This window comes from Nannobrachium achirus (assembly GCF_963921795.1).
Source record: "Nannobrachium achirus genome assembly, chromosome: 5".
In the NCBI taxonomy this organism is placed as follows: Eukaryota; Metazoa; Chordata; class Actinopteri; order Myctophiformes; family Myctophidae; genus Nannobrachium; species Nannobrachium achirus.
Genome location: NC_137814.1, coordinates 28892297 through 28905488, shown reverse-complemented (window position 1 = coordinate 28905488; position 13192 = coordinate 28892297). Strand labels below are relative to the sequence as shown.

At 42.6% G+C, this 13192-nt stretch overlaps 1 protein-coding gene across 1 annotated transcript in view; it reads right to left on the bottom strand.

The window, feature by feature from the left end:
• LOC308284978 (contactin-associated protein-like 4) overlaps nucleotides 1-13192 on the bottom strand; it is a gene marked incomplete at both ends in the record, with an annotated part of 170405 nt that overhangs the window by 21311 nt on the left and 135902 nt on the right. The window contains 2 exons of the mRNA XM_080725699.1: nucleotides 556-795; nucleotides 12346-12564. Coding sequence (XP_080581825.1) covers nucleotides 556-795; nucleotides 12346-12564 — 459 coding nt within the window. The remainder of the gene's footprint in view (nucleotides 1-555; nucleotides 796-12345; nucleotides 12565-13192) is intronic.

The following is a 13192-nucleotide window of genomic DNA, read 5'->3' as shown; positions in this document are numbered from 1 at the left end:
ATCACTGGCCAGAAAAAAAAGTCCATATATGGGCATTCCCAGAAACAAATCCCTTTTATGTCCAATACATATATGGAGATTTCTGATGTCATCAATCCCAGGCCCTAACTGGCCCAAGAGCCTGCTTTACTCTGATTTATATGTATATGGATATATAGGCTATTAATAAAGAATACAATAAAATAAAATGTCCTTATACAGTATGGGCATTCCCAGATGATGCCCTGTTAGGTACCCCCTTATGCCCATATATGGAGATCCCAGGCATCAAACCCAGGACCAAACCTGCCAAGGCCCTGCTTGGCTTTACTAATTAACATACGTTTTATGCCCATACTGTATATGGATATCCATGTCCCAATGTCATCAATATTAAGGACATTATCTGGGAATGCCCACATTTGGTAATTCCCATAAATGGGCATGTTTTGACATAACTTTGTTGACTATCATGCAGGGGTCTCCATATGGTCCGATATACATCACTGGCCAGATGGCCAGATGTGTGTCGCCCGCGTGTGTGCGTGCGTGCGTGTGTGCGTATATGTGTAGTACCAATGTGGCAGAAGGCTCCAGTGTAGGCTGACAGGCTGCAGTCACAGGAGAAGCCACTGGTCTTCTCCACGCAGCGGCCCTGGTTCAGACAGAGGGACCCGTAGCTGCTGCAGTGTCCCGGGCAGCCCAGCCGAACCCCAGGGGTGATCCTGGCTCTCTCCTCCAGATCCAGGGTCACGCCGTTCAGCTGCAGCGAGCGGATACAGCCCCGAAAGCCCTTTTGCCTGGATGCTGTGCCTCCTGAAAACGCATGCACGCACACACACACACACACACACATACACACGCGCACACACACAGGCTTCAGTCTTAGAATACTTCATTTTTTGCAATTCTTTAAAAAACCCTTTCCACCTTTTTAGCCCAATTTAGTTCTTCTTTCAATTCACACTTCCCCTTGTACTGTCAGTAGTCCTTTTGTCGCTGCTGACCCTTACTGGTCGGTTCATTAGGAAGGTTGTAAAGGAGAACGAGTCTACTACTCCGATACAGGTGAATTCCCCCGCCGCTTCTTTTCACCTGACAGTGAGGAGTTTCACAGAGAGGGATTAACACAATGAGGAGAAGGAGAATGGTATCCCACCTATAGTTCTCCCTGCTGAACAGGCCTCTTGAACAACCTGTATGAGTCACCAGAGTTCACCCTTCCTTCCCGCACTGCTTCTGTCCTTTGAATGTTGTTAATTGTGCTGCGGTGGCGCACCCCTGCACCACCCAAGTTCCCCCCCCCCCCCCCCCCCCCCCTATGAAATGAATGAAGAGTAGAGTAGAGTAGAGGAGAGTAGAGGAGAGGAGAGGAGAGGAGAGGAGAGGAGAGGAGAGGAGAGGAGAGGAGAGGAGAGGAGAGGAGAGGAGAGAGTGTAATTAGGAGGGGGGTGGGGGTCTGTTCAATCCCAGGCGAGCATAGGGAACATTTGTTATTGGAAGCTACAGTATAGTGTCTTACCCATTATGCTATCAATGGTCATTGCTTTCGGGGATTGTGATTTTTATTTTTTATTCTTCTTCTTTTTATAGTTCCCATTTTTTTTATTTACTATTTATTGTGAAATAAACCTTGGCAGTGGTGCAGAGCACCTGCAGGATGACTGTGCAATCTTTGGCTGAAGACGGTAGGTAAAAGTCAGGTGAATATTATATAATTAGATTGATTAGAAAAACACATTATGTATGGCATAGTATTTTTTGTACTGTATTAAATGCATAAATTGTATGCATTTAATACAGTACAAAAAATACTGTAAACCCAGGGGTTTTCAAAGTTCTTTGACTCAGGGCACCCCTGTAAATAACCTTTTCATCCACGGCAACCCTGAATTACATTGTTAATTTTTAGAATATTACGCTGTATAATTTTGCACATCTTTCCACCTGAGATACAGTAGGCTATGACACAGAAAAATATCCGTTTCCATCAGAACTGGCTGAAAATAACTTTATACTTGACGTTTAACCACTTGAACTTCAACGCGTCACAACGTGACAGAGCTTGTAGATCTGCTATTCTTGGTGAGGAGAGTTGGCCGTAGATGGAAAAATAAGTCATCAAGTACAGTGCAAATCAGGTCTGTTTTGCTAAGCATATCGTCACTGTCGGGCAGAAACCTCGTATCTCCAAGTTTCCAATTTGTATGTTTTTTCACCAAGTAAAGCCCTGCTTCATCATACAAAGCTGACGCAAAAAAAACAGCCGATCTACAGCCGATCTACAAGCATATAACGCCTCGCGGTGCGAGGCGTTGTGTGCTTGTAGATCTGCTACTTTCACTAGTTTAGTTCATTTTTAAAATGATAAATACAAAACGAACGGTCGTGGACATACAAGGTTTCCGCCCGACAATGACGGGTGTAGTGATATTGATGAATTCCAAATATTATCAAATGATTCTGCCACGGCACCCACTTTGGGAAACCCTGCTGTAAACATACTGTCCATACTGTATGGGCAGGACAATGTGACAGCTTCAACACAGCACACATGCAGCACTAAAACACAACGTGTAAGGAGCTCTGCAACAAACGCATGCATGCATGCATGCATGCGCACACATGCACATTATGTAATGCAGGGGTCTTCAACAGGGGGTCCGGGACCCCTAGGGGGTCTTCAGAGTTACTACAGGGGGTCCTTCAAATCTTTGTGTGATAGAAACCTTTTTTCTCCTTTTTTATATGAACCACTTGAACCCTAACGTCCATATTTTAGCCAAAAATAGCAGATCTACAAGCTTGTAGATTGGCTACTTTCGGCAAAGAGGTTTAGTGTAGAGGGGAAAAAAGTGCTGAGTGAAAGGTCAAGTTTATTAAGTATTGACGGTTCAAGTGGTTACATATCTGATAACACAAATTGACATGAATCCAAAATACACTGATGATTGTGCTGTCAAACGATTAAACTACGGTATATGGAATCTGGGGTCCCTGCTTCATCTCTCTCTCAGCTAAGGGGTCCTTGGCCTGAAAACGTTGAAGACCGTTGTAATGTATCGTTTCACACTATTTTAATAATCACAAATCTCTCTCTCTGTTTCAGTAATTGTGTACAGTACAAGCACATGCATCACACATCACACACCAACACACTCTTTTCACTGCCTGAACACTGGGTGCTTTTGTCTGTGCCCTTTTCTTCTCCCTCGTTTGCCTGTCAGCTACGGTATAGAGGAGCCATGCGTCGGCCCTGTATCCCCAGCACGTCTTTGTCAACAGTATGGTTTTTCTTTTCTTCTAAGAACATGACAGGGTGATGAAACACAGTTGAAACACAAAGTTGTAGCAGGGAAATTACTTTTATCATCAGCCATCTCGCTGTCTGATCCTGAGTGTTAATTTAACCCTGATAGTTTGTACAATCTAAGAGGTAAATCAACTGCACCATTAGGCATAGTCAGTATTCTGTCTGTCTGTCTGTCTGTCTGTCTGTCTGTCTGTCTGTCTGTCTGTCTGTCTATATAAATAGCTTTTAAATGATTACTTCTTTATCTATACATAGCTTATAAATAGTATATATGCTTTAATAATAATTTACAAATGTATATAAATGGCTTATCCATGAATAGTTTACTCCATGAATCGTTTACTACTTACTAATGTACTAATCTAAACACAGAGTCAGTGAAGAAGTCATACCTTCACTGTACACATCGGTTAAACTAGCAAAACAACCGTAAGTAAACTAAGGCTTAATACAAGGAAATGCAACAGCTTGTGAAACCATGCAATGCAATTTGTTTTTGTATTTATTGCATGCACTCTGACTCCGAATTGCTTGGGTATGGACATTCAACAACCATAAATGGCAATAAAATAAATTGAACTTGGGTAACGCTATGATTTATAAATCCATGCAAGGTTATGGGTTATTAATCCAAACAATGGAAAACAACACCCTATGAATCTGTACAAAACTCATAAACATAGTGTACATAGTAATATGGTTTATGAATTCATACCAGCCATTACTAAGGCTCACCAATCCAAACAATCGGGTACAATGCCAGAATTTATAAACGGTTCATAAATACAGTGTACACTGTATGGTTTATAAATTAAAACAAGACAATATTATGGCTACATAATTCAATTGAAGGAAGATTTTGCCTTTGATGGAATACTTTGCCATTTGAATATGTACAGAACAAAGCAAGACTGGCTAGTAAATACAAGTATTTGCGTAAATTAGCATTTGGATTATACTGTTGCTTGTTTATGCCATGTACTGTATGACAATATTGTGGCTTATACTGATGCAGAAAATCATACATAATCCTCTTCATTCCATGTGGAACATACTGTAAGTCTAGGTTTGCTGTTTTCGCCTCACAGTTCTTCACAGATTTTGGCCTCTTTTGTTTCCTCTTTCCAGTCAGAGAAGGCTGCTTTTACACTGTCCATTCTGAGGACAAGTCCAAGCCATTGGAACCATCAATGTTGAAAATGGCTCAACAGCATCATAGAGAACACCCTGAAGGCCGAGTTAAGAGCTAAAACAATCGAGGTACAAGGTTTAAGTAGAATAAGCTTAGTAAAACAAAACAGAGTGAGACAGGAGAGTCAGGCTGTGTTTGCTGTGTGCGTGTGTGCGTGTGCGTGTGTGCGCGCGCGCGTGTGTGTGTGTGTGTGTGTGTGTGTGTGTGTGTGTGTGTGTGCAGCGCGTTTGTGTGCGTGCGTGCGTCTTTGGGGCAGCCAAGATAAGACCTCTATGGTCTCCAGGCAGCAGTTAACTATATTCACTTCAACTAGATTGAATGTATGGCCGCCGCACAGGACCAGGTTTACAGTAATTCTCTTACTGTAAGTGTGATTGCAGTGATGTTGTAGCATTGTCCTTTACCATTTTCAATATACAGTACACATCCTCTCCAATACTGCTGTGAGTGAGTGAAACAATAATTCACCTGTGTGACTTGGAAGCAATTGCAAGAAACACTCCTCAGCGGCACATCTCATAATCACAGTAAGCTGGTGTGATTGATTGCCGTCCGAATCCACTATTTCAAGGGTTATGCTGATTTGAAATATTATTACATCAAATCTATTGGAGTTATTACGGTAACCACCTTGCACAACATATCCGATCCGACAGTCAGTGACCAATCAATAACACATTTATCAAATAGGCTGTGCTCAACAATTTGTCTGTGAATTTATGTCTGAGACATTTTTGTTCTATCCTAGTTAGTATCCCACATGAAATCAAAGCATTGACCTTTCTGACACACATTGCTTTGAGTAGCCATAACATACTGTATATGTCATATGTCAATAAATAAATAAATGCTTTAAGAAAAGGAATGACAAGACAAGTCCAAATGAAGCAGCATGCATGGTAAGCAGTGTGTGTGTGTGTGTGTGTGTGTGTGTGTGTGTGTGTGTGTGTGTGTGTGTGTGTGTGTGTGTGTGTGTGTGTGTGTGTGTGTGTGTGTGAGAGAGAGAGAGAGAGAGAGAGAGAGAGAGAGAGAGATGAGAGAGAGAGAGAGAGAGAGAGAGAGAGAGAGAGAGAGAGAGAGAGAGAAAGTAAGTGAGTGTGCTATTTAAATAGTTTTGGGTCTTCTGACCTCAGCTTAATTTGCTATTTAGTTACTCAAATACAATGAAGTAAACTTTGTGCACAACTTAGCTGGTTCATTGATACAAATCTGCGCAGGACCTTTCTAGATAACAATTTATTCCAAGGTTGGCTCAAGTCTACTCCTGTGATTTTAAAATGTGGAGCATTTTATGGAAATGTGGATGTACCCACCTGGAAACCAAACATCTACAGTACCACCCATCCAAAGAGCAGCGCCACCCATTGGCCATGGGAGATATTAGACTTCTGGTTTTCAGGCAGGACTGCTCTGCTACACAGACTATTATTCTATTGTCCTGATAAGCCTGAGGAAAATACAAAACTGGCCAATCCTGCTCACATATGGAAAAGGTCTGACAGTTATTTCCTGCTGGCGACTGAGAAAGGATTATACATGTTCATTATATGAACATGTTCAGCCAATCAATATTCACCTCAATCTCCCCCTGCTATGCCGCTGCAACTGTCCAATGTCATTGTTGTCTGCTGGGTGATTTTCGCTCCGGAATGTGTGTTTAGTGATATGACATGACACCCGTAATATTTGCAGGGGGACAAAAAGCCTAATGGATTTTCCCCCAGCAGCTTTACAGACCGAGCAATGGGTTAAAACACTATTGTGTAAGGCTGTAGAACTGATAGAATTGTGAGGTGGATCATGTTTGTTGACTGTCTAACTGTGACTGCTGATTAGTTAAGTCCATCTTTCTACCTGTCAAACCACCTGGATTCAAACCAGAGTCACACACACTTTATTTGGCCAAGAGAGAAATTAGACTTCACTGTCACGTCCGCGCCACAGACCTGGGACATTGACTGTCCGCTTTATGCTTTGAACTTATTTATGTTCTGTCAGTATATTCTGGAGTTGTCACAGGTTCAGACTTATTAAGGTGTTTCTGACCTATCAGTATGTTCTGTTCTGTTCTGTATTCGCTTCTGAGTTTGTTTATGAGTTACCACTCATAAACAAACACAACAGTGTTATAACCATTACAACTGCAATTACAGCAATTAATTACAAACATTAATACATACATATACTTTAAGTGGAAATAAATAAATAATCCTTCCATATCCAATTATCAACAACTGTGTGCATCTTCTATGACAGGTCTGTAAATTATAAATGTTAACACAGCATATCCATACCAATACCGATCAGAAATGACAACATATTGTTCTCTGAGACCAACCAGCTATTGTTCACAGAATTACAAGCTGACCGTGGCAAACCCTCCATTTTGGAACACAGTTCTGTATGTGGCAGCTCTTATTGTCCTCAGACTTAAGATGCAATCTCTAAGTCACAAGAGTTTGAATGTGACAACCTCCCATTGTCCAGAGTTGACAGCATTTTAAATCACAAAGAAGTCAATAGAAATCCCTTACAACCTTCTCTTTCCCTGACACAAATGTACGGTAAAACTAGCTTAGAAAAAAAATGAATTATGTTATATTGTACACCAGACTTTAGACATGGTCTGCATCTGGAAATGTTGGGGGGTACAAAAACAGAAAGTAGTTATTCAACAAAGCTGTGTTTTGTAGAAATGTAAAATAGAAATGTACAATGCCAACGATTTACTTTGGTGACCAGGTTGATAATGGATAGAGGGAGTGATTCCCTTTTGTTTCCCTTGTGGGAGACAGAGGTTTGAATTCTGGGTGAATCCCCCCTATTGTCTACGGGGTCTATTAGTCTTGTGGTCGATAGGCAGGACTGCTCTGCTACACAGACACTATGAACCAAGACAGTCAAGTCATACCTATTTTTACAAGCCAGCAATTCCCACACGCCAGCACATATGTCCATTCAAACATTTGGATTCTCCAGCATTGTTCCATTGTCCTGATAAGCCTGAGCTAAATACTAAACAGGCCTATCCCGCTCACACATGGAAAAAAGGCTGACAGTCATTTCCTGCTGGCTATTGTAAAGGGATTATTGGCAGAAAATATTCAGCCAATAATTCACCTCAATCTCCCCCTGCCACTGCCACTGTCCAATCTTATTGTTGTCTGCTGGGTGATTTTCCCTTCAAAATGTGTGTTTACTGATATGAAATGACACCCATAATTTGCTGCATGAAGAAAGCCTGGTGATACAGAATGGATTTTTAGTTTTTGTTTCCCAGTTTAAGAAACACAGGATAAGCTGTTGACAGGTACACAGACATAGAAAGGGGTTAAATATGCAGTTGTGCAAGGCTGCAGCATTGATTAGATTAATATTAAGGGGAGTGTATTCATGAAATGCATGCACGCATGAACGCACACACACACACACAAATACATGTACCTTTACAGTAGTCTTTACTAGGCCTATCAGTTTGATCTGATGTGTGGTGATTTATATTCTTCTGCGTCCAGAAAACATCAACTCATACAGTCGTATTTAAGTTAAAATGAGCAGAGAATGAAGCAGGACTGCGGTAGCGGTGAAGTGAAGGGCACAGATTGTCATCAGCAGCTGCCAGGAGAAGAGTTTTATAGCTGAAATAATGAACAACTGATGGCATGGCGACTTTGTGATATTTCTTAAAGATTATTTCAGGAGAGTTACCAAGAAGAACACAACAGTGCACCTCAGTGTGATCCAGCTTACAAAGTTGCCTGGTATGCAATAAGGGCCATGGACAAAACATTTTCAAGTATGATTACGATGATGTGGACTCCCAGATACACACATTTTGACATGTACATGAACATACAGTACAGTATCACCACACATCTATACGGTACCAACCTCTCTCTCTCTCTCTCTCTCTCTCTCTCTCTCTCTCTCTCTCTCTCTCTCTCTCTCTCTCTCTCTCTCTCTCTTTCTCGCTCTCACACACACGCACGCACGCACGCACGCACGCACGCACGCACGCACGCACGCACGCACGCACGCACGCACGCACGCACGCACGCACACACACACACACACACACACACACACACACACACACACACACACACACACACACACACACACACACACACACACACACACACACACACACACACACACACACACACGCGCAGATACCCCTACACTCACACACACGCACATGCAGTATACAGTATGCACCCGCTTTCACGAATGTGAACTTAATTATGCATGATGCACAAACACACAAAACATGAACTCACTTTAAGTCACAAATGAATGAATTTACACCCCCACAAATTCCATCTGTGTGGCCTGATGCACAGTTGGTTATCGAGTGTGATTATTGTTCAGCGTCCACGAAGCGCCGACTCAGCCACTCCACATCCAATACCACTGAGCAGCCCATGGCCACCAGCCAGAAGAGGCGGCTCCGCGTACGTGAAATAGCCAGCATATTGCCACTGTCGGGCAAAAACCTTGTATCTCTAAGTTTCAAAATACCATGTTCCTTCGTAAATTAAACTCCTGCTTCATCACACAAGAGTGTTGCATTAAAGTTGTGAAATTAGCAGATCTACAAGCGCACAACGCTTTGCGGTGCGAGGTGTTGTGCGCTCGTAGATCGTCTATTTTCACTACTTTAACTCGTTTTTTAAATAATAATAAAAAAGGAACGGAACGGTTTTGGACATACAAGGTTTCCACCAGACTGCGATGACATTCTCATCCTTTCTCTCGGGATTCAATCCCGGTCTAGCAGGTGGGTTCATCACACTGCACAGGAAGATGCATTAGACCCTCCGGTGAATAGAACTGTCAACACAGCTGCTACAGTACGTATCCAGTTCAGCTCCATGACAAGTGGCAGCTAGTCGATAGCAGAATAACACAGGTGAGGGAGACATCATCTATCCTTCCTTTTTCCACAGGTTCAGGCCCAGGCCAGCGGGTCACGCTGGGCTGTGGAGGAAGCAGTATTACTTCCTTGGTATTCATCCCGTTATGTACTGTATGTGTTCTAGGCAGTGCTGGACAGTAACTGAGTTTACTTGAGTATTACATTTTTTGAGTATCATGTAGTTGAGTGACTGTATTTTTGGATACAGTACTTTAATTCTATAGCACTATTTTAAACAAAGTTACAAAGTGCTTGAACAATCAAAACATTGATAAAACAACATTGCAATAATGAAATAACCATAGAAAATTAGAAGATACATTCTGTAAAAATGCGTGTTTTAAAACTGTCACGAGGTGCTGACTTAAGCAAAAATATAATTTTCCCAAAAAAAAGAAAACGTAGTAATTCACCTTATAAAACATTAGTTTAAGAAGTAGAGAAGCTCCGATCAACTGGAATCAGTATCTGCCGATACCGATATTCCCGATCACAGCGTCAAATCCATAAATTCTTCTATTTATTGAGTTACTGTATCAGCATTTATATATTTAATGACATTGTATATTAAGTATAAACATTAGGAGATTGCAGGCTGAGGTCCTTTAGTATCCAATTCAACTTGTAGGAGTTGAAGCTGAGGTTACATTCAGTCCCACAGATAAATATTGTGAAAATAGCTGATCTAGCTTGTAGATCGGCAAAGCCGATAGAGGTAAAGCCGATACCGATCAAAGCCGATAGAGGCATTATCGGCCGATCGCGATCAGTCAACAATCAATCGGCACATCTATATTAAGTAGGTGACGTTATGACTCTCCTTCAGTAGACCCTCACCAGATGATCTAAGGGTACGCACAGGCACATACTGTAGTGTTCCACCATATTACATAAATAGCTAGGAGCTAGACCATCAACAGCTTTAAAAGTTAGCAATAAAAGTTTTAAATCAATCCTGAAGGAGACTGTGCAGGCAGTGAAGTGTAGCTAAAACAGGTGTTATGTCCTCAAATCTCCTGGTACCAGTGATGAGCCTAGCTGCTGCATTTTGAACCAATTGCAGGCGATATATTAAGCTTTGGCTGAGATCAGAGTAAGGCATTGCAGTAATCTAAATGAGGGTACACCAGAGCATTCAAAACATTCATAAGATTTGCTGTAGAAAGAAATTATTTTATCTTATGGATGTTTCTTGGACATTAGTTGCCCAGCGTTTAACACTTTAAGTGCCTATCCCGAACTAATTCAGGTTTTCAGAACCGGGCGGTAGTGTGCTCATCCCGAACTAGTTTGGGATTTATACCCTTTAACGTGTTATGTTATAAAACATTACTGCGCCTCTCACAGGAGCATTTAGGAGTAGGACAAGGAAGAGGAGCTTTAAAAATCACAGCTTTGTGGTCGGACAGGCAACAATGAAACAGTTCAACTTATAATATCTACTAAAGAGACTGAACTTCACCTATGTGAACAGTACAGTATATGAATATGTACAGTACAATAGGTGAATATACTACAGCGTGGAACAACGACAACACTACACCCTATTATATACAACTAGACCTTACCCGTTCGACGATATGAGAGAATGCACATTCCTAACTGTGAGAGAGGGAGCTGTGTGTGTGTGTGTGTGTGGGGCTACAGATCCCATGGCCTGGAGGAACGGACCGTAACCCTGGCAACAGACAGTAGAAAACGCTAATAAACAGCTTTAATTTGGGAGAAATGAAATTCGGGTTCCGTCACCGTTGGTATAATGCTAATGGCCAATACCATGTGAACTTTGGGATCAGTTGCTGAAGCGAGTGAATAGATAAACGTAGATAAGCGTGAGCGTTAGAGCGTTAGAGCGTTAGAGCGTGAGTTTGCTCCTTTATTAGTAGGATATACGTGCTAAAACCATATTTCCCTTTGCTATTTTGGGATTCGTTCTTAACGCACGCACGCACACAAGCACACACACGCGCACGCACACACACAAAAGCTGAACTGAACAACCTCCTACTGAGGTTTGGCTCCCAGCCCAGCGTGTAGATAGGACTCTGGAGGAAGATGCATTGTATTGTACCAAAAGAACTGAGTCAACTAAAGTATATGACAGGCCTGAACAAACACTGTTTGATATCAAAAAGAGTCACATGAAGGAGCAAGAAGTATTCAGTCCAACAGGCCAGTAGAGAAGCACAGGGCTCCAGGAACAGAGCTAATAGATAACAGCAAACAATGTTTCCCATAACACATAAAAGTTAAGATAACATTATAATAACATAAGATAGACCATTGCATTGAAACCCAACACAATGTAACGTAAGACAGAATCATCCAATTTCAACAGCCGAAAAAGAACACACAGCAGAGAATAATAGACGAATAACAGCCAAAAGGAGAGTCTGTGGGCTCACCTCCCTCACAGGCTTCAGTCAGTCAGTTCACTGACTGGACCAGTATGTGAGGAAGTCAGATGCATGCATGCATGTGTGTGCATGTGTGAGAGACAGAGAGAGAGAGAGAGACAAAGAGAGAGACACAGGGAAAGACAGACAGACAGACAGACAGACAGACAGACAGACAGACAGACAGACAGACAGACAGACAGACAGACAGACAGACAGACAGAACGGGGCTGAGACAGATGTTCAGTTCAAGAGGCAATGGCCAAGCAGTCATTAGCACCATCACTCTGTGACTAATGAAGGAAAGAACACACACACACGTGCACATGTGTGTGCGCTAAACTACCCAAATACAAGCATATGGCAAACACACACACACACACACACACACACACACACACACACACACACACACACACACACACACACACACACACACACACACACACACACACACACACACACACACACACACACACACACACACATACACGCGCGCGCGCGCGCACAGTCCATCCATCCACAAACACACGCAGCATCCACCCACCTATGAAGAGCTGGCTGTTGAGCTGCATGTGGACGTGTCCGTCAGCGGGGGCCTCTTGCACGGCGACAGGGAGCGCGTCCACCAAGAGCCACGCCTCCTTCACGTTGCGCTCGGCTCGCACGCGGTGCCACCGGCCATCATTCAGTGGAGCGGCCGCCTCCACGCGCACCTCCAACGGGCCATTCCCCACATCGAAGGAGAACACCACCTCTGTAGGGGCTGAGGGAGGAGGGGAGGGGAGGGGAGACAATTGGTTAGACCAGATCAATACTGGGCCCTGATTGGTCAGAATGGTCACCCAACTCTTCGGATGGATTCACAATATGACCCAAATCCGCTGTTACGGGACGGAGCATAAATTATGCTTCATGACGTGCAGCTCTGGTGGTGTGATTATAAAACGCATTATTGTTTACACAAAACATCATTCCCCGTCCGGTCCGAGGGGGTAGGTTCTTCCCGCGGTAATATTAAAGCAGTGGTTCTCAACCTGTGGGTCGGGATATTTTGGGGGGTCCCCAGATAATAAACTTAATGTGCAACATTGTTTTCTCACTCAACAGTAAACAAACCAACATAATGTTTAAGTCTACAGAGGGTATCTGCACATTTCTAAAGTGACAATTTAAGAACTTTTTTACATCTAAAATGACAAATTAAACATTGGACAAATTGTCAAATATTAGAGGCAGAAATTGTGAAAATAGCTGATCTACATGCTCACAACGCCTCGCAACATGAGGCGTTGTGAGCATGTAGATCTGCTATTTTCACAATAGAACAGTGTTATTATACAAAATGTAATGCCTCAACTCTTAGTGCTCGTCAGGGTTGGGGGGTCCCGAGT